The 24991-nt window shown below is 34.9% G+C and overlaps 1 protein-coding gene and 1 pseudogene across 1 annotated transcript; both read left to right on the forward strand.

Moving 5' to 3' along the window:
* Positions 1–7738: 7738 nt before the first annotated feature.
* Positions 7739–8677, forward strand: LOC140512851 (olfactory receptor 5P80-like). The gene has a single exon (XM_072622221.1). The coding sequence runs from the start codon at positions 7739–7741 to the stop codon at positions 8675–8677; it is 939 nt and encodes a 312-aa protein (XP_072478322.1).
* Positions 8678–16472: 7795 nt separating this feature from the next.
* On the forward strand, positions 16473–16868 carry LOC140512852 (large ribosomal subunit protein eL27-like; annotated as a pseudogene).
* The last annotated feature ends 8123 nt before the right edge of the window (positions 16869–24991 follow it).

The raw sequence follows: 24991 nt of genomic DNA on the forward strand, positions 1-24991 counted from the left end.
CATAGAGACAGAGTGCACAGAGTGAATTGAAGAGGATGGGATCATATCTTAAGAAAATGAAATCAAGCAGTGAGAGAGAAATATATTGGGAGGAGAAAGGGAGAAATGGAATGGGGCAAATTATCTCTCATAAAAGAGGCAAGCAAAAGACTCATTAGTGGAGGGATAAAGAGGGGAGGTGGGAGAAAAACATGAAGTCTACTCTCATCACATTCCACTAAAGGAAGGAATAAAATGCACACTCATCTTGGTATGAAAACCTATCTTACAATACAGGAAAGTGGGGGAGAAGGGGATAAGCAGGGTGGGGGGGATGATGGAAGGGAGGGCATGGGGAGGAGGGTACAATTTGAGGTCGACATTCATGGGGAGGGACAGTATCAAAAGAGAATAGAAGTAGTGGGGGACAGGATAGGATGGAGGGAAATATAGTTAGTCTTATACAACACAACTACTATGGAAGTCATTTGTAAAACTACACAGATTTGGCCTATATTGAATTGCTTGCCTTCCAAAGGGAAGGGGTGGAGAGGGAGGGAGGTAAAGAAGTTGGAACTCAAAGTGTTAGGAACAACTGTCAAGTAATGTTCTTGCCACTAGGAAATAAGAAATACCGGTAAAGGGGTAAAGAAAGTTATCTGGCCCTACAGGACAAAAGAGAAGATGGAGACAAGGGCAGAGAGGGATGATAGAAGGGAGAGCAGATTGGTCATAGGGGTAATTAGAATGCTTGGTGCTTGGGGGGGGGAGGGGATAAAAGCGGAGAAAATTTGGAACCCAAAATTTTGTTAAAATGAATGTCATATAAATAAATAAATAAATTAAAAAAAAAAAAAGAAATGAGTGCATAGTCCATCCTTGTGAGCCTGAGAAAGTCAAGAGAGTGAATGATGGAAGGTCCAGAAGTGGAGGACATGCCAAGTTTTTGGCCAGTGAGTCCAGCCTTCAGTTTCTAAGGAAGGACCTTGGAGACCCGGCTGAGCATTAGCTGAGACTCAGACTCATCCAGCTGCTGTGCCACATTTGAATGTGAACTTGGTGGGAGTGAATGCTATGTAGAAACTACGTTATATCTGTGGCTACTCTCCCCAGAAACCAAGGAGCTATAGGGGAAAGTGTGCTTCTTCTCCAGAGTTTAGAGGGTTGGGGAATATGAATTCTTTCCTGCTTGATATATCTTCAAAGTAAAAATCTCTCTGTAAGATCTAATTGGTATTATTTGGACAAATAGAACTGGGGTAGTCATCACTGTCAGCTAGCATTATAGGAACATGTTGCAGTGGGGCCTCAACCTATCGAATTAGATACAAACAACCCCTTGGCTGCTCAGGGATACCTTAGAACCCTGAGTAGAGACATGACTAGCAAATCTCTGGAACAGAAAAATAAGAACATACCTTTATATAAATATTAACTTAGTTGTTATTACTCTAAATGGAACTGGATTCTTGTCCAGTGATCAACAGATGGATCTAATTCAAAATAAATCATATCATGCATTTTTGCTATAAATCAAACTACAATACAAAGGGAATTATAGTTACATGGAAAGATGGTTATGACTGTTTTTGGACAGGCAAATTGATTTCCTTGTGTCCAAAGGTAACAAGAAACATTTAATGAGACATTTTTCATTTCATGTAATACAACTTATTAGTATAATTTACTAAAAGACCACCTTGAAAATAATTATAGCTTTTTTATCATGATCTTTTTTAAAGAAGGAGCTAGTAAAGAAATATTACAAATAACTCAATAGAATATCTGATTTCAAATTGGAAATCTCAATAAGCATAGGTGAGAAGACTGAAAAATATGTTGGGAAATATAGTTCAAGAGGAAGCAATGAAAGAGTCCAAGGGTTTGTGATATAGTTGCTTTATTCATAAAAGAGTGTTTCATTAATAGCCAAGACTAATACCTTTCAGTGTTATGTCTGAGCATGTTATATTACTCAAGTGAATGTGTGTCAAAGTCCCCAGAGAGAAAGTCCTAGGACTGAGAATCCACCTTATTTTTCTGAAAATGTATAGTTTGTATTCTCATTTCCTAGAGCTTCTCAGACTTTAGATTTCCCTAATAACTTCCTAGATTCCTGTCTATGGGTTTAGATTTCTAATAACTCATAACTTGTCTGGCTCAAGAGTCTCCACCTTTGAATCTTACATCTTGCTCTACTTCTTGATTTTCCCTCCCCCAAATTCACTCAAATCAAAGATCATTCAATACCCTGAAAGCAAAATAAAAAGAAAGCAATGACACCTAAAGTCACAAGTTCAGAGCAGGCTAGCACAACTGAAAATTTTTGAAAGGAAGGGCATCCAAGCATTTCTGTTTTAAACTGAGAGGCACAAGAACAAACCATCTCATCAAACTCCAAAGCCTCTTGTCCCCTTGCACGTCCCGGGAGTTAATAATCCGTATCTCCTAGTCAAGCGAATAATCCTTATCTCCTAACCAACATTTGACTAAGTGAATATTTCAACTGTCCTATGGAGAAGCTCTGTGGCAGGCATCATAAATACTGTTACATACCAGGGAAATTTTATCAGGAGCCTTGAAAACATTGTAAATAGTGCCATGACACTTGGATATTTCTCCTCACTGTGAACTGTGCCTTTATTCTAGGACTAGAATTTCTTTGAAGCTGAGCTTCATAGATGGTCTATCAGTCTCATATATGTAAATATTTAGTCATTATGGCTTATAGTTTAACCCCAAATGTGTCTGGTGGTGTGAGGAGGACAAATTTTCATACCTAGAGAAATTGTCACAACACTTGCCACATATTGATCTCAGAACAATTTTGGAGGGCTTCCATGACAGATCATGTTTACCAGTTTGGTTGTGTTGCTATCCAATTTTGTTTTTCATTTAAAAAAAATCCTGGACAAACAGAGAAAAAGATAAAAATAAATTAAGGCTCATGAGAATTGAGAGAAATCCTTGGGCAACTCATCTGTACCTTTGTAATTTTCTTAATCCCTATGGATTTAAAAAGGCATTTTAATGATGTAGATTGCATTTGGTGTTAAGGTGCTCAAGGGGTCATATCCCAAATGCTATGAGACCCCAAATAAATATGGTGCTGCCATGCAAAGATAATTGCTTGGGACCTAAAGTCATCTTCTTGCTGCAATAGGTACCACTGCCATTCTTGGTGTTGCTATAAAAATACTTAGATCTGATTTTTGATTTGTAGCTCATTTTAGGCTAGCCTGGCTATTCCTCTTGCCATGCCATATTTTTTTTATATTGATTTCAGTTTTACATAGGGTTTTAATGCATTTCTTTAAAAAATTTTTTTAAGGGCAAGGTACATTCCTTATTTGGGTCTTTATGTTTCAAATCCCCTGTAGTTCTGTATTAAATGAGAGATTCGGAAGTGAGCTACATGCATGGAGCACTATTATAGCATTTTAGTAACTAAATTGTGATCTACCACATGTCAAATTATAAATCCTGAAGCATCACTACAAAATTTAAGAGCCTGATAGAACATGGTTAGGTAAGGACACATTAGGTGAAAATCTCTGTCAGCGCATAGGTGCATTTATTTCATGTATTACTTCTCCCCCTTCTTAACTGAGGCTTTGGGGAGAGAAATTTCACTAATACATTTATTTGTTGTAGTAGAGAGGAAATTGGACTTGATATCAGGATAGCTGGGTTTGAGTCTCAGATCCAATTCTTACTAGCTCTGTCTGTGATCATGGGAAAATGATTGAATCTCTGTGATCCTACAAAAATGAAGATCACAATATGTTTCCATAAAAAAATTATGAGAGGAAAGAAATTTATGAAATTTAAATTGTGGTATTGAGTTATTAGATTCCTATTATGTAATTATTAGGATTATGTTACCAATAGAAATGAGATGATGTTTTCAGATGTGAATGGTTGCCTTCAGTTCATCTTGCCATTTCCTTCTCCAGTTCATTTTGTTGTGCCGCTATGTTCAGGGTCCTGTCCTAGCCAATGATGGTAAATGAAAAAAAGTGGAAAATAGTCCTTAAGCTGAGGAATTATTATCTTGTCCTCAAGGCAATTAGAAATCTTGCCCAGGTGTGAGTAGGCAAGTCATGGTCAGCCATGTGCTTTAGGCAATCATTTTTGTAGATTTTTAAAGACAGTTCAGAGAGAAGAGAGACTGAACATCTAATTAAGGGGCTTTTGTAATGGTCCAAGTCAGAAGAGATAAGGATTTGAATGGTGGTTGTGTGAAGAGATATATGAGGAAATAGAACATATTTTGCAGATGTAGAAGTGGCAAAATTTGAGAATTTACTGGATTGATGGATAAATATGTAGAGAAGATTAGAGATCAATTCCAGGATTACAAAATAGGGTGCTGGGAAGAATGGTGGAGCCTTCAACAGAAACGAGGAACTATTGAGATAAGTGGTTTTTGGTTGAAGGACTGGAATAAGACAAATTCTCTTTTGGAAATGTTGAATTTGAAATGTCTTTGGGACATCTAGATGAAAATACCCAACAGTTGATGATGTGTAGATTAGAGTTCAATGCAACATGTAGAGACATGGAAATCATCTAAATGAAGATACTAATGCGATTCATGGAAGCTAATGAGCTCATTCGATTGGTGCAGAAAAAGGAAAAGGGCATTTAGGTGGTGCAGTGGATAGAGTGCAAGCCCTAGAGTCAGGAGGACTCATCTTTCTGAGTTCAAATCTGATCTGAGACACTTAGTAGCTGTGTGGCCCTGGGCAAGTCACTGAATCCTATTTGCCTTAGTTTCCTCATCTGTAAATAGAGCTGGAGAAGGAAATGCAAACCACTCCAGTATCTTCACCAAGGAAACCCCAAATGGAAGTCACAAAGAGTCAAACAAAATTGAAAAGCGACTAAACATATAGAAAAAAAGGGCCAGTGACAGAGCCTTGGATCACAAGGTCAGTAGACAGCACAGGGATCATGATCTGACAAGAGAGATTGAGAAGAAGTCAGACAAATAGGAGGAATACTAACACCAGGAGAGATCTGTGTCATGAAAACTTGTGAAGAGAAATTATCTAAGAAGAGTGAGTGATCCACTGTGTCACATTCTATATAGAGGCCAGAAAATCAATCATCAGTCAACAAACACTGATTAAGAGCCAATTATTTTTCAGTCATTTTACTAGATGCCCAGGATAAAAACTAAAACAATCCCAATTTGCAAGAAATTTAAATAAAGACTATAAAAATACAATTAAGACATTATTGCTAACTTTGGAGAGAATAGTTCCAGTGGAGTGATAGGGTCAAATATCAGGTTGTAGCAAGTTAATAAGTGGGAGGAGAGAAACTAGATTCAACAAGGGTAGGCCCCTCCTCCCCTTTCCCCCAAGAGTTTGGCTGGGAAAGGTAAAAAGTAAGAAAGTAAAAAGATGCAGTATGATAAAATGATGTCTAGGCTCCTTTTATGATCATGGCTTTCAGGTAGTCCAATAATTTTTAAATTGTCTCTCCTGGATCTATTTTCCAGGTCACATTTTTCCAATGGTATATTTCACATTGTCTTCTAATTTTTCCGTTCTTTTGGTTTTGTTTTATAATTTTTTGATTTTTATAGGATCATTAGCTTCCACATGCTCCATTCTAATTTTTAAGGTATTATTTTCTTCAGTGAGCTTTTGAACCTCCTTTTCTATTTGGACAGTTCTGCTTTTAAGGGATTCTTATCCTCATTGGTTTTTTGGACTTCTTTTGCCATTTGGGTTAATCTATTTTTTAAAGTGCTATTTTCTTCAGAATTTTTTGGGCCCCCTTTAACAATTAGTTGACTAGTTTTTCATGATTTTCTTGTATCACTCTCATTTCTCTTCCTAATTTTCCTCTACTTCTCTTACTTGATTTTCAGAATCATTTTTGAACTCTTTCATGGCCCAACACCAATTCCTCTTTTTCTTGGAGGCTTTGGATGTAGGAACTTTGATTTTGTTATCTCCTTCTCGTTCCTTGTCACCAAAGTAAGATGATATAGTCTGATCCCCCTCCACCCCCACCCCCCCGGTTTTTGCTCCTTTTCCCAGCCTATTACTTGACTTTTGAGGTCTTTGTGAAGGTAGTTCTCTGTTTCCAGTGGGAGGTGTGGGGTGTACTGTCAACTGCTTGATCCCCCCACAATCTGTGGGTCTAGAGCTCTAGAAACAGCAACTGCTGCTGATTAGATCATTATTTTCTCTTAGAATCAGGAAGAAAGAATTAACCATTGACATATATTGTGTAATACTGAATAGTATCCAACTAATTTATATTCTTTCTTACTGAGCTTAGAAGAGAAGAAAAATGAGTTTAGAATTGGGAAATACATCATTTCAGGAAAAAGTAATATTTAAGAAAATTTATTTTGAACTTAAGTATCAACAAATACAAGCATTTAAAGATAGTTTTTTGAAGAGGAGAAATATTTTATGTCTATCTATCTATATATGTCTATATATGTATATATATAGACATAGTTTAATAGGATGACAACACTTTCTTAATTTGTGTTTTCATCAGTACTTCCTATTTTCTTTTGTGAATTTTAAAATTGTTTAGTCACTGTTCTTCATCCCTTCCCTTTCCATAACTTACTAGTAATCTAATTCTCTCCATTTTTGTTGTAATAGATACTTACAGTCAAAGAAAACAAATCAACAAATGAGCAATATTTGATAAAGCATGTCTCATTCTGTTTATCCAGTCTGTCACTTCTCTGCCAAGAAGCTGTAGGCCATAATTCCTCATCAGGTTTTCAAAGACATGATTTGTCATTACTTTGGTCTGTTTTCTGAGATCCTTCAAAGTTATTTCCCCTCACATGGCTATTGAGTTCATCACATCAATTGATCTCCTAGTTTTCCTTAGTTCATTTTGCATCAGCAAATAAAAGTATTTCCATATTATGCTAAAGCAGTCAAATTCATCACAGTAATTGCCACTGCTTTCCTAAATAACAGTTTGCTTAGCCATTCCTTCAGTTATTGAAGGTAGCAATATGTAAACAGCATCTGATTACAGTAGGTTGGGCAAGTGCTTTCCATTATTTTGCCTAGAAAAAGCATAGTTTCCATAGGAAATTTCCTACTTTCCTTCAGGGAACATTATCAAGCCAAATGATGGCCCTCTGCAACAATGCCAAATTTTAGGAGCAAAATATAACGAGAAGACTTAGAATCTAGATTCCCAAAACCTTCTGTCTTTTGGTTTTATAGCACAAGGGTCATCTGGACTTTCAAGTCAACCTGGACTTTCTTTATAGTCAATTATGATGAAATGGATAACATCTTTATTTGTGGGAAGTGGTCCTTTGAGAGATCAGAGATCAAAAAGCAGACTCTATTTCTTTGGAAGGGATTAGCAATAGTGGTTACTTGGCAGAACAGCGTCTATTCATTTGGATGTGATATCTGCATATATTTAAGAAAGGCTCCTGTGGTAGAAGTAAACTATCCTTTTTTGTCATACAGGCTTTTTCCCACTGTCACAATGGTAAAATTGTCCAATCATATAATATTATTGGTCTATGGGGAAAAATTTGGTGAAGCAAATTTCTTTATCTCTTCTTTGTTTATTGGCACACTCACATGGTTCATAGGAGCAAAGAATTGGAGTAAATTAGTGGGATGGACTTGTAGGAGGTGGTCTGTGAATGTTTCCTGAATACATCAGTAGACATATCCAAATGTTAGTCCTTTATGCTTTTAAAATTCACCATTCTTCTCTCTAACAGGTTCTCTTTCCAAGACAGATGTCTGGGAATAACTGCACTGTGGTGACTGAATTTATTATTTTGGGATTAACAGATGATCAAAACCTTCGTGTCATCCTCTTTGTGATATTCCTAGGTGTCTATGCAGTCACCTTAGTTGGTAACCTTAGCATAATCATACTGATCAGAATGAGCTATCAACTTCACACTCCAATGTACATTTTCCTCAGCAACTTGGCTTTTGTGGATATTGAATTTTCCTCATCTGTCACACCTCTCATTCTCACCAACTTCCTGGTAGATAAAACCTCAATCTCTCTGGGAGGCTGTGTGGCCCAAATGTGTTCTGCAGCCACTTTTGGGACAGCTGAGTGCTTCTTACTCGCTGTGATGGCTTATGATCGGTATGTGGCCATCTGTAACCCTTTGCTGTATTCCACCAATATGTCTACTGGAGTCTGCTCTCTGTTACTCATCACATCTTACCTAGGTGGCTGTGTGAATGCTTTGTTCTTCATGGGTTGTATATTGAATCGGTCCTTCTGTGGACCTAATAAAATCAATCACTTTTTCTGTGATTATTCACCACTTCTGAAACTTTCCAGCTACAAAGATGATCTTGCTGAAATCCTTCCTGCTGCCTCTGCTGGATCAGTAATTGTGATCACAGTGTTAATTGTAATAACCTCTTATGTATACATTCTCTTCTCTGTCTTGAAGATAAGCTCCACTGAGGGAAGATCCAAAGCTTTCTCAACTTGCACTTCACACCTCACAGCAGTAACTCTGTTCTATGGTACACTTGCATTCATTTATATGATGCCTAAATCTAGCTACTCAACAGATGAGAATAAAGTGGTGTCTGTTTTCTACACTGTAATGATCCCCATGTTGAACCCCCTGATCTATAGTCTAAGGAATAATGAAGTAAAAGGGGCCATGAGGAAACTGATAAATAGGAAACACTTTTTTCCATGAATTCCACTAAATATAGGAAGTATTTAATAAGTTCATAATAGGTACCTGGTACTGTACTAGGTCTGAAGGATACAAGGACAAAAATCATTGTTTTGGCTGTAAGGAAACAATTTTTAACCAATGTAATGATTATTATTGTGTGCTACCAATAAGTGGGCTATGTATATATGTGCATATGTATACAGACATATATGTGTATATATACATACATATATATGTACATGTATGTGCATATATACAAATATACTCATTTAATGGGTTAAATTGATGAACTTAAATGTCTACCAAAAAGATTTTGAAAATACACGCAATGTTCCACAAATATGGACCTCCAGTCTTTGCAAAGAAGTAAGGTGAGATATATTCTCATGGTTCTTTGTGTGTATGATTTTTTTTTTTTTTTGCTAATCTTGTAGCACTTTCTTTCAATTGATTTGTGGTGGTTGTTCTTTGGAGTTACATTGTTACAGTCATTTGGTGTATATTGTTCTCTTGCCTCTTCTTGCTTCACTCTGCATTGTCATGTAAATAATTTCTATGCTTCTCTATATTCATCATGTTTATTGTTCTTACAGCAAATAATTTTTATTACCTTTGTTTATCACAGTTATTTAAGCTATTCTTTAATCAGTCAGAATCTGCTTTGTTTACAATTCTTTGCTACCACAAAACTGCCACAAAAACATTTTGGTATGTATGGGGACTTTCTATATATCAATGACATCCTTGAGGCATTTGCCCTCACTAAAGCATGGCTTCGTACCTTTCAGGAGTGGTGAGGAGAGAAAGATCCTGAAAGAAATTTAGGTCATGTAAAAACAAAAGAAGGTAACACAATTTTTTTTTTTAAAAGAAGGATCTTCACAACATGACCTCTTCCTGCCTTTCCAGTCTTATACTTTACTTTCAGTGCATGCAGTATACAATTTAGCCACACTGGAGTATATGCCTTTGCCCGCACATGACACTCTATCTTTTGTGTCTTTCCACAAGCTCTCTTCCACTAGCTCTCTCACATACCTGAACTGTGTTGTTCTCCCTCTTTTGAAACTTAGTTCCTTGGGCTTTTCTTAAGAGAGTTCAAAACCCACTTTTTGTGAGAAGCCTTTCCTGGCCTCTCCAGCTCATTATAGCTTCTTCTCTAAGATTTTTTTCCATCTCCTCTATCTATAATTTGTATGTAACTGGTGTCTTCCCCAATAGAATGTGAGCTCCTGAATGGCAGGGAATGTTTTCTTTATGCAGAGTGTTTGGCCTATAATCAGCACTTCAAATCCTTGCTGCCTGACTACACTCTTGGTTATTCTCCTTTGGATGGTCTCCAGATTTTCAATATTTTCCTAAGGCGTGTAAGGCAGGACTGGACATGTCTTGTCTTATCAAGGCAGATTCCAGTGGAACTTTCACATTCCTAGTTTTCAGTCCAACATTTCTCTTAATTAAGCCTGAATTCCTGTTAGTCCTTGTAGCTGACACATCGTGCAATAATTACCTTTCTTACTAATTTGTGATCATTATTTTAAAAATAATTTACCACATAATTTTTATAATAATTCTTGATTCTACAAAACTCAAGAGAAGCATAAAAATGTATAGCTAAAAGAACTATCTTAAGGCACTCAATGAAGTAAAGCAACTTACATTCTAATATAGGTAAGTGATCCATGTAACTCCTTTACTAGGAGAGTTAGAAGGAGTGTACTTAGACAGAGGGCAGAAGTATGAAACAATTTTGTTGCGATGATTTAAAAAAATATGAAGGATGAGAAAGATGGATGTATTGGGAGAAAGCGGGAATGCAAGGAAGATCTTTTATACCAATGGGTAAAATGATTCTGGTGGGCTGTTGGGCAATGCTTTAACCACCCTTCCATAGGAGAGGGTGGAGATAAATTATATGGGATGGGGGAGGAGGGAGATGATAAAAGGGAAAGCAAATTAAGGAAGGTAATGGTCATAAATAAAAGAAACTTGAAGAAGGTCAAGATAAAAAGAGAGAAAGAAGAATAAATGGAAGAAAATAGGATGGAGGGAAATATCAATAATCATAAATGTGAATGTGAATTGAATGAGTTCAGGCATAAACTGAAAGGGGATAGAGGAATGGATAAGAAACCAGGATTCACTAATATGTTGTTTACAAAAGACACTCGAAACAGAAGGATACACAGAGAATTTAAATAAAGTGCTGGAGCAGAATTTATTATATTTCAGATATAATTAAAAAGGCAAGGATAGCAATCATGAACTCAGACAATACAGAAGCAAAAATAGGCCTAATTAAAAGAGATAATTAGTGAAACTGCATTTTACTAAATGGTATCATAGACAATGAAGTAATATTAATTTTTTTTAGTTTCTTTGATAAAGGCCTTGTTTTTCATATATATATATATATACATATATATAATATATATATAAAGAACTGAGTAAAATTCATAAAAATATGGTCTACACTCCAATTGATAAAGGAAAAAAAACATATGAGGAAGCAGTCTTCAAAAGAGGAAATCAAAGCCGTCTGTACTCATATGAAAAAATGTTCAAAATCACTATGGATTAGAGGAACACAAATTAAAACAGTTCTGAGGTAACACCTCACACCTATCAGAATAGACAAATACTGGAGGGAATAAGAGAAAAAAAAATGCCACACTAAGAAACTGTTGGTGAAGTTTTCTCTCTTTCAGGAGAACAATTTGGAACTACGATGAAAGGGCTATAAACACTATACCTATCCTTTGATACAGCAATACCACTGCTAGAACTGTACCCCAAAAGGTCAAAGAAAAAGGTGTACAAATAAAAGTATATTTGTACAAAAATATAACAACCCTTTTTGTGGTGGCAAAGAATTGGAAATTGGGGGAAAACTCATCAATTGGGGAATGACTGAAGAAGGTTGTAGCTTATGATTGTGATGGAGTTCTATTGACTAGAAGAAATAATGAAGTGGATGGTTTCAGAAAAAAAATATGGCAAGACCTATATGCACTGATGCAAAATGACATGAGAATAACCAAAACATCATTGGGCACTGTAATAGCAATGTTATAATGATGATCGAGTGTAAAAGAACTGAACTGATCAACACAATGATCCAAGACAATTCCAAAGGACTCACTATGAAAAAATTCCGTCCACTTTCAGAGAGAGAGAGAGAGAGAGAGAGAGAGAGAGAGAGAGAGAGAGAGAGAGAACTGATTATCTCTGAGCATAATTGGCATATAATTTTGTAATTTTTTCTTTTTTGTCTTAGTTAATATTGAAATATGTTTTGCATGATTTCACATGTATAATTGATATCATATTGCTTGCCTTCTCATTGGGAGAGGAAGAATTGGAAGATGAGAATTTAAGATTCAAAGTTGAAAAAAAGAACGTTAGAAATAAGTAAATAATAAACTTTTGAAAAGGAAAAATAATTCTTAATTGCTTATTCTGTTCTGTTCTGCCTTTCTGCCTTTTACTTAACATGAGGTAACTTGAGAAACAGTGACTTTATAAAATAGTTTGTTTACAATGACTTCAGAAAATAATATGATATCTGATGGTGTTAGTCTCTCTCTTTTTTCCTTCATAATTCTTCTTTATATTATTTTGCAATTGATATAGACCCTTAGGGTCCTTTTTCCTACTCACACTCACACTGATTAGTCAGTGCCCACAGAGCCGGCCTGGTTATATCTCTCCTCAAGGTTCTAGTGGTAACCTTAAGTCATTATGCTATTTTTTTCCTATCACTCTCAATCTGAGACCTTCTCCCCACTAGGGTGTGTTTTCCCCAATATCTATCAACAATGGCAGTTAATATCTCCTCAACATCATCATTTCATATAATAATAAGTCCTCTAGTATCATTTAACCAACAAATATCAATATAAACTCATCCCTATGTCCCATTAGCATACTCTCCATTACACCTCCTCAGGCCCCAGAGAGAGGGCTCAATCTTATAGTTGCTATAAAGTACTGATTCCATCAAGTTCACTTTTAAATATAGCATAACCTATTGCTTATAATAATCTCTTCCTTGCTTATTGGAGCTGGCATCTTGCCTCTGAAATCAATGCCTTGCTAGATTGGGTTCTAGCCTTTTTCTAAGACTGTACTGATGGAGCAGTATTGGCTGTCTACAGACACTAATCGAGATTCTAATTTCCAAATCTCTGGCAACTTGCTTTTCAGACTTTTTGAAACTCATATGGTCTGAGCCACCTCTAACACTACACCAAAGAATAAGACACAATAACCAAAGGTAGAAGTAACCAGAGGGCCAAGTTCTCAGAGTCATGTCAACTTAGGTGCAGAGATGATGACCCTGATATTATGTTAGGAATGTTAAGAATTTTCCTAATTGGGGAGTTGGAAAAATTGTTACTGAAGTCATTACTTTTCATATATAACAAATTCCCCAAAACTGAAAAGGAGGGAACTACAAACATCTTTGGGGATATCAAATCACCTCACAGGCTTACAATGTACTAATTATTGTAACATATGTTAAATAATGATGGTGAATAGAGCTCAGGAGAGCAAATGACACACTGTTTAGTAGCAGGAGTAGTAATATTTTGATTATGGTTCCAGAACTGTCGAGTGAGTTGGTGTGGTGGGGTATGGTATCAAGGATGCTCTTGAGGAGATGACCAGGCAACAATGTGAAGCATTTCTGGAGATGGTTTGGCCTGATATATGGAACAAGTGAAGCATTTATTATTGCATACTGAAATGGAAATAGCTTAAGTAGAAGAAACATCAGGTTGAATAGAGTTAATCATAATGATTTCACTCTAATGTTGAGTCCACAGTTTTCAATCTTTTTCTTTTTTAAATTACTGAAACTTAAAGACACAATTAGAAAAAGAAACATAAACTTAAATATTGATACTTAAGTGCATAATAAAAAAGAAAACAATAAAAAAGAACATAAGAGAGTGGTCCAAATATACAGCAATAAATTTCTGCTGCAAGAAAGCCTATATAAAAAGTCCTACACATTTCGTTGAGAGCTGTCCATCTTTTCTTTAATTCCTTTTTAGTTTTTTTTGTTCTGTGCTGGGCATTTTTCCTTTGTTCTTTTTCTCCCTTGCTCTCTACCCAAGTCACAATTAAGCATGGATATATTTATAGATAGACTTAGATATAGAGATACACATATACTTATATACACATACATATATACCTACATACATGCATATATGTACATATATAGACTTATACTTCCTTAACAAATTCTTCTTCTGATCTTTTTTTTTTTGTTTTTGCATATCTCTTATTTCCTATCCCCCCTAATTCCTTTACTTTCCTTCTGCTTTCTACCTTGCCCTCCTGTTACTTAACCTAACCCCCTTACATGGATTCATTCTGTAAAATCTAAACATCCTTCTATGCCTCCTTTGACATATTCCCTCATCCTTCCCTCTAAAGATTCCTCACTTATCCTAACAAGAATGTTTCCTTTTTCCTTCCATGACCATTAATCTAAACTCCATTCTGTGTCCTCATTTAACCTATTACCTCCTCCTCCCCTCTAGGGATCCTTCCCTTATCCTCTCCCTCCTCCCTAATCCCTTAGTATTTTACTTACTTTTGAATTTAGAAGACTTTTGCACTCTTTTATATATGTATATATGTATATATATATATATATAATATATATATGTGTGCGTGTGTGGTTCCCTCTTGAACTCATTCCCAACGAACGTAGGTTTCCACAACTAACACCCTCCTCCCCCATCTAATTCCTCCATGTTGGTTCTTACTCTTGAGCCTCGTTTGTACAAAATAATTACTTTTTTTTTAGCTGTTCCTTAATGGTTTTACTTTTTAAAATCATCATATTCAGATCTACCTCAATCTTTCTTAAGAACTATCCAATCATTAATAACAATTTTAGACATAAGTTTCACATTTTACATACAGAAAAAGTAAAAAGTCTGTCCTTAATGAGTCTCTTGTAATTAGTCTTTTGTATGTACCTTATATTTCTCTTGGCTCTTATATGTCAAATCTTCTATTAAGTTCAGTTTTTTTTCTAAACAAGTCCTGAAAGTCTGACAATTCATTAAATCTTCTCATTGAAGATTATGCTTAGCTTTTCTGGGCATTATATTTTTGTTTGGAACCCCAGTTCTTTTGATCTTTGATATATAGTGTTCCAAGACCTGCAGTCTTTTAGTGTTCCACTGCTAGGTCTTGTGTGATTCTAATTATAGCATTGCCATATTTAAATTGTTTATTTTTTAAATTTTTGCTCATAGTATTTTATCCTTGAGCTGGGAGTTTTAGAATTTGGTTATAATATTTCCATGGGGTTTCCTTGTAGGATGTCTTTGAGGTGGTGATTTGTGAATTTTTTCTAGTTTTATTTTTTCCTCTAATGCTTGAGGATGATTTTCTTTAATTATTTCTTGTATTATTGTACCAAAATTATTTCTTTTGGTCGTAGCTTTCATGTAGTTCATTTATTCTTATGTTTTCTCATCTTGATCTGTTCTCCAGATCAGTTGTTTTTCTTATGAGTTGTTTCACATTCTCTTCTTTTTTTATTCCTTATTTTTGTATTTATTATTTCTTGATCTTTTATAACTTTGCTAGCTTCCCCTTGCGTAATTCTGATTTCCAAGGACCTGCTTTCCTCCTTAACATTCTGGATCTCCTTTTCTAATTGATTGACTTTCTTTTCATAATCTTTTTTTTTCTTGGATTGTTCTTTTTTTCCTATTTTTCCTCAACTGCTTTCATTTGAAATGTATTTGTACATATAGGTCTTTTTATTTTTATTTTTATGCTTTACCTCCTTGGAGGTTAAGACCTAGTAATATTCTTGTTAGGTAAAAAGAATGTACACACTTTTATAGTTCTGAATTATTTTGGACATAGTTCCAAATTGTTCTCCAGAATGTTTGAACTAGTTCACAGCTCCACCAGTGCATTAGTATATCTATTTATCTATGTCTCTTCCAGAATTTGTCATATTCCTTTCCAATCATTTTAACTCATGTGATGAGTATGGAGTGATATCTCAGAGTTGGTTTAATTTGTATTTCTGCATTTATTAGACATTTAGAACATTTTATATGGTTATTGATAGTTTTTTCTTCTGAAGACTGTCTTTTAATATTCTTCAGGTATTTATTAGTTTTTATAAATTTTGCTCAGTTCCCCAAATTTGAAAAACAAGACCTTTATCTAAGAAACTTGTTGTAAAATTTCCCCCAGTTTCCTGTTTTCCTTCTAATTTTGGCTACACTAGTTTTGTGTATGCAAAAGCCTTTTAATATTGTAATCAAAATTATTTACGTTACTTCACATGCTCCTTTCTGTTTTTTGTTCAGTTATAACATCTTCCCTTATCCTTTATTCCCTTATCAGACACGTAAAAATTTCCATCTTCCCCTAATTGACTTACCGTATTACCCTTTATGAATATTTTAAGCTTATTGGTAGATTGTGTGAGATATTGGTTTATGCCTAGTTTCTGCCAGATTGCTTTCTAGTTTTCACAGCAGTTTTGTTGAATATTCAACCTCTTTTAAGCTTTTGCCCCAATAGCTGAGATCTTTCTGTTTATCAAACATGAGTTTACTATGGTCATTTAATTCTGTATATTGTATACCTAATCTTTTACATTGATCAACTGCTCTATTTTTAAAAATTCAGGACCAGATTTATTTTCATGATTAGGTTTTTGTAGCATAGCTTAGGATCTAGTACTAATAGGCCATCTTTTTGGGTAGTTTGTTATGACACTGAATAAGTAAATTAATTTAGGTACTATTTGCATATCCAAATGGGCAAGTTCATGAAACCTAGGAAGGTGGTACTGGTCATGGTCAGGCAGTACTCTGGGAACAAAGCCATCATTGTCAAGAATATTGATTATGGGACCTCCAACAGGTCCTAAAATCATGCCTTGGTGGCAGGTATGGACCACTACCCTCAAAAAGTGGCTGCCGCAATGGGCAAAAAGATTGCCAAGAGACTGAAGATCAAGTCTTTCATTTGCAACCACGTCATGCCCACTAGATACTCTGTGGATATACCATTGGACAAAGCAGTTATAAACAAGAATGTATTCTATGACCCTGTACTAAAATGTAAGGCAAGGAGGGAGGCCAAAGTCAAGTTTGAGGAAAGGTACAAGACAGACAGAAACAAGGGGTTCTTCCAGAAGCTATGGTTTTAGAAGTACTGTGTTGGTCAGTAAATAAAATGTTTATTAAAAATGACAAAAGTAGAATCACGCCAAATGGAAAAGGAGGTAAAAAAGCTAACTGAAGAAACTAATTCCTTAAAAATTAGAATTGGACAAGTGGAAGCTAATGACTCTATGAGTCATCAGAAATCAGTCAAACAAGATCAAAAGCATGAAAAAAATAGAAGAAAATACTTCACTGGAAAAACAACTGACTTGGAAAATAGATCCAGGAGAGATAACTGCAGAATGATTGGACTTCCTGAAGGCCATGATCAAAAAAAGAGACTGGGCTTATCAAGGAAAACTTCCCTGATATCCCAGAATCAGAGGGTAAAATAGTAATTGAAGGAATCCACCAACCACCTCCCGAAAGAGATCCCAAAATGAGAACTGCAAGGAATATTGTAGTCAAATTCCACAGTAATCAAGTAAAGGAGAAAATATTGCAAGTAGAAAGAAAGAAAAAAATTCAGATCTCATGGAGTTACAGTCAGGATTACCCAGGACTTAACAGTTTCAACATTAAAGGACTAGAGGCCTTAGAATAAGATATTCTAGAAGGCAAAGGAGTTTAGATTACAACCAAGAATCAACTATCCCGCAAAACTGAGCATAATCTTTCCAGGAAAATGATGGACATTTGGTGGAATATGAGACTCTCAAACTTTTCTGATGAAAAGACCAGAGTTGAAGAGAAAATCCATTTTCAAGATACAAGACTCAAAAGAAGCATAAAAATGTAAACAGTAAAAAACCACGTTATTCAATATGGTTAAATTGTTTTCATCCTTACAAGAGAATATGATACTTGTAACTCTTGAGAACTATATCTCTATTAGAGCAGTTAGAAGGAGTATACATAGATGGAGGGTATAGGTAGAAGTTTGATGTGATGGCATAAAAAATTTAAGGAATAAAAAAGGATTGTACTGAGGGAAGGGTATAGGGGGAGGTAGAATAGGGTAAATTATACCATACAATGAGGTGCAAAGGGGTTATCATTGTTTGAACCTTACTCTCATCAGTTTTGACTCAAAGAGTGAATAACATACACACTCAGTTGGGTATAGAAATTTATCTTGCCTTCTAGGGAAGTAGGAGGAGAAAGGGGAAAGAAAAGCAAAGTGGGGATGATAGAAGGGAGGAAAAATTGAGGGAGACAGTGCTCAGAAGTAAAACACTGGTGAGGAGGGACAAGGTGAAAGAGAGAGAAAAGTGTAAATGGTGGGAAAATAGGATGGAGGGAAATAAACAGTTAGTAATCATAACTGTGAATATAAATGGGATAAATTATCCCATAAAACGGAAGCAGATAGCAGAGTGGATTAAAAACCAGAATCTTATAGTATGTTATTTGCACAATTCACATTTGAAGCACAGTGATACACACAGAGTAAAGGTGTAAGACTGGAACAGAATATATTACACTTCAATTGAAATTTAAAACAAAGCAGGGGTAGCAATCCTGATCTTAGACAAAGCAAAAAGATATCTAATTAAAGGGATAAGGAAGGACACTACATCTTGCTCAAAGGTACAATAGACAATGAAGTAATATAAATACTAAACAATTATGCACCCAGTGGTATAGAATCAAATTCTTAAAGGAGAAGTTAAGTGACTTACAGAAGAAATAGACAGCAAAACTACACTAGTGGAAGATCTCAATCTCTCCCTCTCAGAACTAGATAACTAACACCAAAATAAACAAGAAAGAAGTTAAGGAGGTGAATAGAATTTTAGAAAAGTTAGATATGATAGACCTCTGGAGAAACGGAGAATGTGGATAGAAAAGAGTGGTATGGGGCACCTTCGCAATTAGGGCATCAAAAACTTCACAGTTAAATGCAGAAAGGCAGAAATATTAAATGCATCCTTTTCAGATCATGATGCAATAAAAATTATATGTAATAAGGGATTATGGAAAGATACATTAAAGATTAATTGGAAACTAAATAATCTAATCCTAAAGAATGAGTGAGTCAAGCAATAAATCATAGAAACAATCGATAATTTCCTCAAAGAGAATGAGACTAATGAGACAATATACCAATTTATGGGATACAGCCAAAGTAGTTTTGAGGGTAATTTTACATCTCCAAATGCTTGCATGAATAAAATAAAGAAAGAGCAGATCAAAGGCACGGAACTAAAAAATATAGAAAAAATACAAGTTAGAAATCTCTAGTTAAATTTCAAATTAGAAATTCTGAAAGTCAAAGGGGAGATAAATAAAATTGAAAGTAAGAAAACTATTGAACTAATAAATAAAACTAAGCTAGCTTTATGAAAAATCTCAATAAAATAGATAAACTTTTGGTTAATTTGATTAAAAAAGAAAGAAGAAATCCAAATTACCAGTGTCACAAATGAAAAGGGTGAATTAGGAGGAGGAAATCTAAGCAATGATTAGCAACTATTTTGTGTAACTGTATGCCAATAAATCTAACAATTTAAGTGAAATGGATGAGTATTTACAAAAATATAAGTTGTCCAGATTAACAGAAGAGGAAATAAAATACTTAAATAAACCCTTTATAGAAAGATAAATTGAATAAGTCATGAATGAACTCCCTAAGAAAAAGTCTCCAGGACCAGAAAAATTTACAAGTGAATTCTACCAAACATTTAAAGCACAATTAATTCCTATACTATATAAAACTATTTGGAAAAATATGTGAAGAAGGAATTCTACGAAATTTCTCTTATGGCACAAATATGGTGCTGATACCTAAACCAGGAAAAGTCAAAACAGAGGAAAACAATTACACACCAAATTTCCTAATGATTTTTGACTCAAAAATTTTAAATAAAATATTAGCAAAGAGATTGTAGCAATTTATCATGAGGATAATACACTATGACAAGGCATGATTTATACCAGGAATGTAGGGCTCTTTTAATATTATGGAAACTATCATCATAATTGATCACATTAATAACAAAACTAGCAGAAATTTTATGATTATCTCAGTAGATGCAGAAAAAGGTTTTGACAAATTGCAGCAGCCATTCTTGTTAAAAAACAGTAGAGAGCATAAGAATAAATGGAGTTTTTCTTAAAATGATAATTAATATCAATGTAAAACCATCAGCAAGCATCTTATGTATTGGAGATAAGCTAGAAACTTTCCCAATAAGATCTGAGGGTAAAATAAGGATGTCCATTATCACCACTATTATTTAATATTGTACTAGCAATGCTAGCTTTAGCAATGAGAGAAGAAAAAGAAAGTGAAAGAATTGTAACAGGCAAAGAGGAACCAAAACTATCATTCTTTGTAGATGGTATGATGATATACTTAGAGAATCCTAGAGAATCAATTAAAAAACTACTTGAAATAATTAACAACTTTAGCAAAGTTGCAGGATATAAAATAAACCCATATAAATAACCAGCATCTCTAACATCAAATATCAACATATTCCAGTAGCAAAAGATAGAAAGGCAAATTCCATTTAAGACAACTGTAGAAAAAAAAATATTTAGAAGTCTACCTGCCAAGACAATCCTAGAACTAAATGAACACAATGATGAAACACTTTTCACACAAATGAAGTCAGATCTAAATAATTGAAAAAATCAATTGCTTATGGACAGGCCAAGCTAACATATTAAAAGCAACAATTCTACCTAAATTAATTTACTTATTCAGTACCATACCAGTCAAACTACCAAAAACATTTTATAGATATAGACAAATAATAACAAAATTCATCTGGAAGAACAAAAGTTCCAGAATATCAAAGGAATTAATAAAAAGAAATTCAAGGGAAGGTGGCCTCGCCATACCAGATTTAAAACTATATTAAAAATAGCCATCATAAAAACTACTTGGAACTAAGAAATAGAGTGGAGTATCAGTGGAACAGATTAAGTACACAAGTCATAGTAGTAAACGAATATAGCAATCTAGTGTTTACCAAACCCAAAGACTTCAGCTTTTGGGATAAGAAATTACTGACAAAAATTTTGGGAAAACTGGAAAATAGTATGGAAAATAGTATGATTAGGCAGAGACTGACATCTTACACCATATTCTAAGATAAGATCAAAATGAGTACATAATTTAGAAATAAAGGTATTGATACTTATGAGCAAGTTAGGAGAGCAAGGAATAGTTTAACTGTCAGTTCTATAGAGAAAGGAAGAATTTATGATAAAACAAAAAATAGAGAACATTATGAAATAAAAGTGTATAACTTTGATCATATTAAATTAAATTTTGCACAAACAAAATCAATACAACCAAGATTAGAAGGAAAGTAGAAAGCTGGGAAACAACTTTTACTGCCAATGTTTCTGATAAAAGCCTCATATCTCAAATATGTAGAGAACTGAGTCAAATTTATAAGAATACAAGTTATCCCCCAATTAATAAATGCTCAGAGGGTATGAACAGACTGCTTTCAGATGAATGGTATATGAATGTAATGGAACTTCAAGAAAAATAAAGTAAAAATGTATCCTTCAATCTGTATTCAGACACCTTCAGTTTTTCTCTTTGGTTGGACAGAATTTTTCATCTTCAGTTCTTCAGAGTTGTCCTGGATCATTGTACTGCTGAGAATAGCTAAGTGGTTCAGAGCTGATCGTCTTACAATATTACTGTTACTTTGTACACAGCGTATTTCACTTTGCATCAACTCATGTAAGTCTTTCCAGATTTTTCTGTGAGCATCCTGCTAATCATTTCTTATAGCACAATTGTATTCCTATCATAATCACATACCACAATTTGTTAAGTCATTCTCCAATTGATGAGCATTCTTTCAATTTCCAATTCTTTGCCCCCAGAAAAAAGCTACTATAAATAGGTCCTTTTATAGGTGCTTTTCCTTTAAAAATATCTCTTTTGGAATACAGACCTGCTAGTGATATTGCTAGGTCAAAAGGTATGTGTGGTTTATAGCCCTTTTGGCAGAGTTCCAAATTTTTCTACAGAATCTCCACCAACAGTGCATTAATGTCTCATTTCCCCCACATCCACTTTTGTCATTTTCTTTTTCTGTACTATTAGCAATGTAATAGATATGAAGTATTACCTTAGAACTGTTTTAATTTGCTTTTCTCTAAACCATGAGTTAAAGCATTTTTCATGTGGCTATAGATAGTTTTTATTACTTTATCTGAAAGTTGTTCATATATTTTGATCACTTATCAATTGCAGAATGCTCTTATTTAATATAAATTTGACTCAGTTCTCTATATATATGAGAAATGCAGCCTTTATCAGAGAAAACTGCTTCAAAATTTTTCACAGTTATTATTCTTAACTATCTCTTTCTATCCTATTCCTCCTCCAATTTGTTCTATTCTATTCCTACTTTACCTCTGTCCTTCCTCAAAAGTCTTTTGCTTCTCACTACCCCTTCGCCACTTTGTCTTCCCTTCTATGACTACCCTTCTCTTAATCCTTTTCCTTCCAATTTTCCTGAGTGAGATAGATTTCTATACCCACTTGGGTGTGCATAGTATTCTCTCTTTGAGCCAGATCCGATGAGAGTAAAGTTCACTCACTCCCCTTCCCCTCATTCCTCTTCCCCTCCACTGTAAAAGCTTTTTCTTGCGTCTTTTTTGAGATAATTTACTCCATTCTATCTCTCCCTTTCCCAGTGCATTCCTCTCTCACCACTTAATTTTATTTTTTAGATAACATCCTTTCATATTCAATTCACACCTGTGTCCTCTGTGTATATATGTATATGTACACACATATGTGTATACATACATATACATACATGTATGTGTATGTACACGCATGTGTGTATACATGCATATGCATACATATACATACATACATACACATATGTATGTGCCATATCTATATATCTATCTATATATATACCCCTTCTAACTTCTCTAATAATGAGAAAATTCTTCTGAGTTACAAGTATCATCTTCCCATGTAGGAATGTAAACAGTATAACCTTATTAAGTCCCTTATGATCTCCCTTTCCTGTCTAACCTTTTTATGCTTCTCTTTAGTGTTTATATTTGAAAGTCAAAATTTCTATTCATCTCTGGTCTTTTCATTAAGAATGCTTGAAAGTCCTCTATTCCATCGAGTGATCAAATTTTCCTTGAAAGTTTATACTCAGTTTTGCTGAGTAGGTGGTTCTTGGTGGCAAACTTATCTCCCTTGCCCTCCAGAACATCATATTCAAAACCCTGGGATACTTTAATATAGAAACTGCTAAATCTTGTGTTATCCTGACTGTGGCTCCGTGATGCTTGAACTGCTTCTTTCTGACTGCATGCAATATTTTCTCCTTGACACAGAAGCTCTGGAATTTGGCTATAATATTCCTGGGAATTTTCATTTTGGGAACTCTTCCAGGAGTTGATCAGTGGATGCTTTCAATTTCTATTTTTCCCTCTGGTTCTAGAATATCAGAGCAAGTTTTACTTGATAATTTCTTGAAAGATTCTGTCCAGGATCTTTTTTTGATGATGGCTTTCAAGTAGTCTAGTGATTTTAAAATTATCTCCCCTGGATCCATTTTCCAAGTAATTTGTTTTTCCAATGAGAGTTTTTGTTTTATTCCTTCTTGATTTGTCATAAAGTTATTAGCTTCCATTTGCTGCATTCTAATTTTTAAGGAATTATTTTCTTCATTGAATTTTTGTGCCTCTTTTTCTATTTGGACAATTCTACTTTTTAAAGTCATTCTTCTCCTCATTGGCTTTTTGTATCTTGATTACCATTTAGACTATTTTGTTCTTAAGGTGTTGTTTTCTTTAGAATTTTTTTTGGGTATTTTTACTATTTTTTGTGTATCTACCTTATCAAGCTATTACTTGTTTTTTCATGATTTTCTTGCATCACTTTCATTTCTCTTCCAATCCTCTACCTCTCTTTCTTGGTTTTCAAAATCCTTTTGAGGTTTTCCGTGGCCCGAGACCAATTCATAATTTTCTTGGAGGCTTCTGATATGTTTTGTTCTTCCTTGTCACCATAATAATTTTCTATGGTCAGAATTTTTTCTGCTATTTGCTCATTTTCCCAGCCCATTCCTTGACTTTTAACACTTTGTTAAAGTAGGGGTCTACTTTCATGGTGAAGGGCACACTGTACCAAGCTTCAGGGGTTTTATGCAGCTGTTTTCAGAGATACTTCAAGGGACATGTAAGTTTTCAGTTCTTCCAAGGTGGTATGAACTAAGGAAAGGTGTTTATTACTCTTCTAACCTGTGCTCTGATCTGTGAGTGACCTCACTCATTTCTGCCCTGCAACTAAGAGGAGGGTCCCCATTCTACTGTGGATGCAAGATCTGATGTGCTAGTGCTTCTCTTCATCCTTGGACTTCCACCCAGGACTGCGATCTGAATCCAAGCATGGGCAAAGCAATAGAGTCCTGCATCAGTACTAAGAAAGGGACCTCTGTAATCTTCTGAAAAATTGTTCAACCCCCTTATTATCTGTGCTCCGAGAGCTTCAGAAGCAGCCACTGGGGTTGCGCTGGTGTGACCTGTGCTGGACTGTGCTCCACTCTCACTCAGGTACAACAGACCTTTCCTGCTGACCTTCTTAGTTATCTTTGGAATCTTTGGGCCGAGAGATCTGGAACTATCACTGCTGCAACCCCTGAGGCCTGCTTCTGATTTGCTGGTGCCAGGTTTGCACTGGATTGTGTTCCTATTTCATCCTGGTGCAACAGACCTTTCCTGCCAACCTTCCAAGTTGTCTTGGGCTGGAAAATTTGATTCACTCTGTGTTTTTCTAGTTTTTTTTTCTGTTCTAGAATTTGCTTAGAGTCCTTATTTATAGGTATTTGGAGGGGTTTCAAGGAGAGCTCAGATGAGTTCCTGCCTTTACTCCTCTATCTTGGTTCCACCTCCAAAAAAGTATTTTTGCATCAATATTCATTAGGGAAATTTGTCTATAGTGTTCTTTCTCTGTTTAGGTCTCCCTCATTTAGGTATCAAAACCACATTTGTGTCATGGAAGGAATCTGATAGGACTTCTTTACCTATTTTTTCCAAAATATTTTATATAGAATTGAAGCTTATTGTTCTTTAAATATTTAGTAGAATTTGCTAGTAAATCTTTTTATTCCTGGGATTTTGTCTGATGGAACTCATTCATGATTTATTCAGTTTCTTTTTC

This window comes from Notamacropus eugenii, chromosome 6 (genome assembly GCF_028372415.1).
Source record: "Notamacropus eugenii isolate mMacEug1 chromosome 6, mMacEug1.pri_v2, whole genome shotgun sequence".
Lineage (NCBI taxonomy): Eukaryota > Metazoa > Chordata > Mammalia > Diprotodontia > Macropodidae > Notamacropus > Notamacropus eugenii.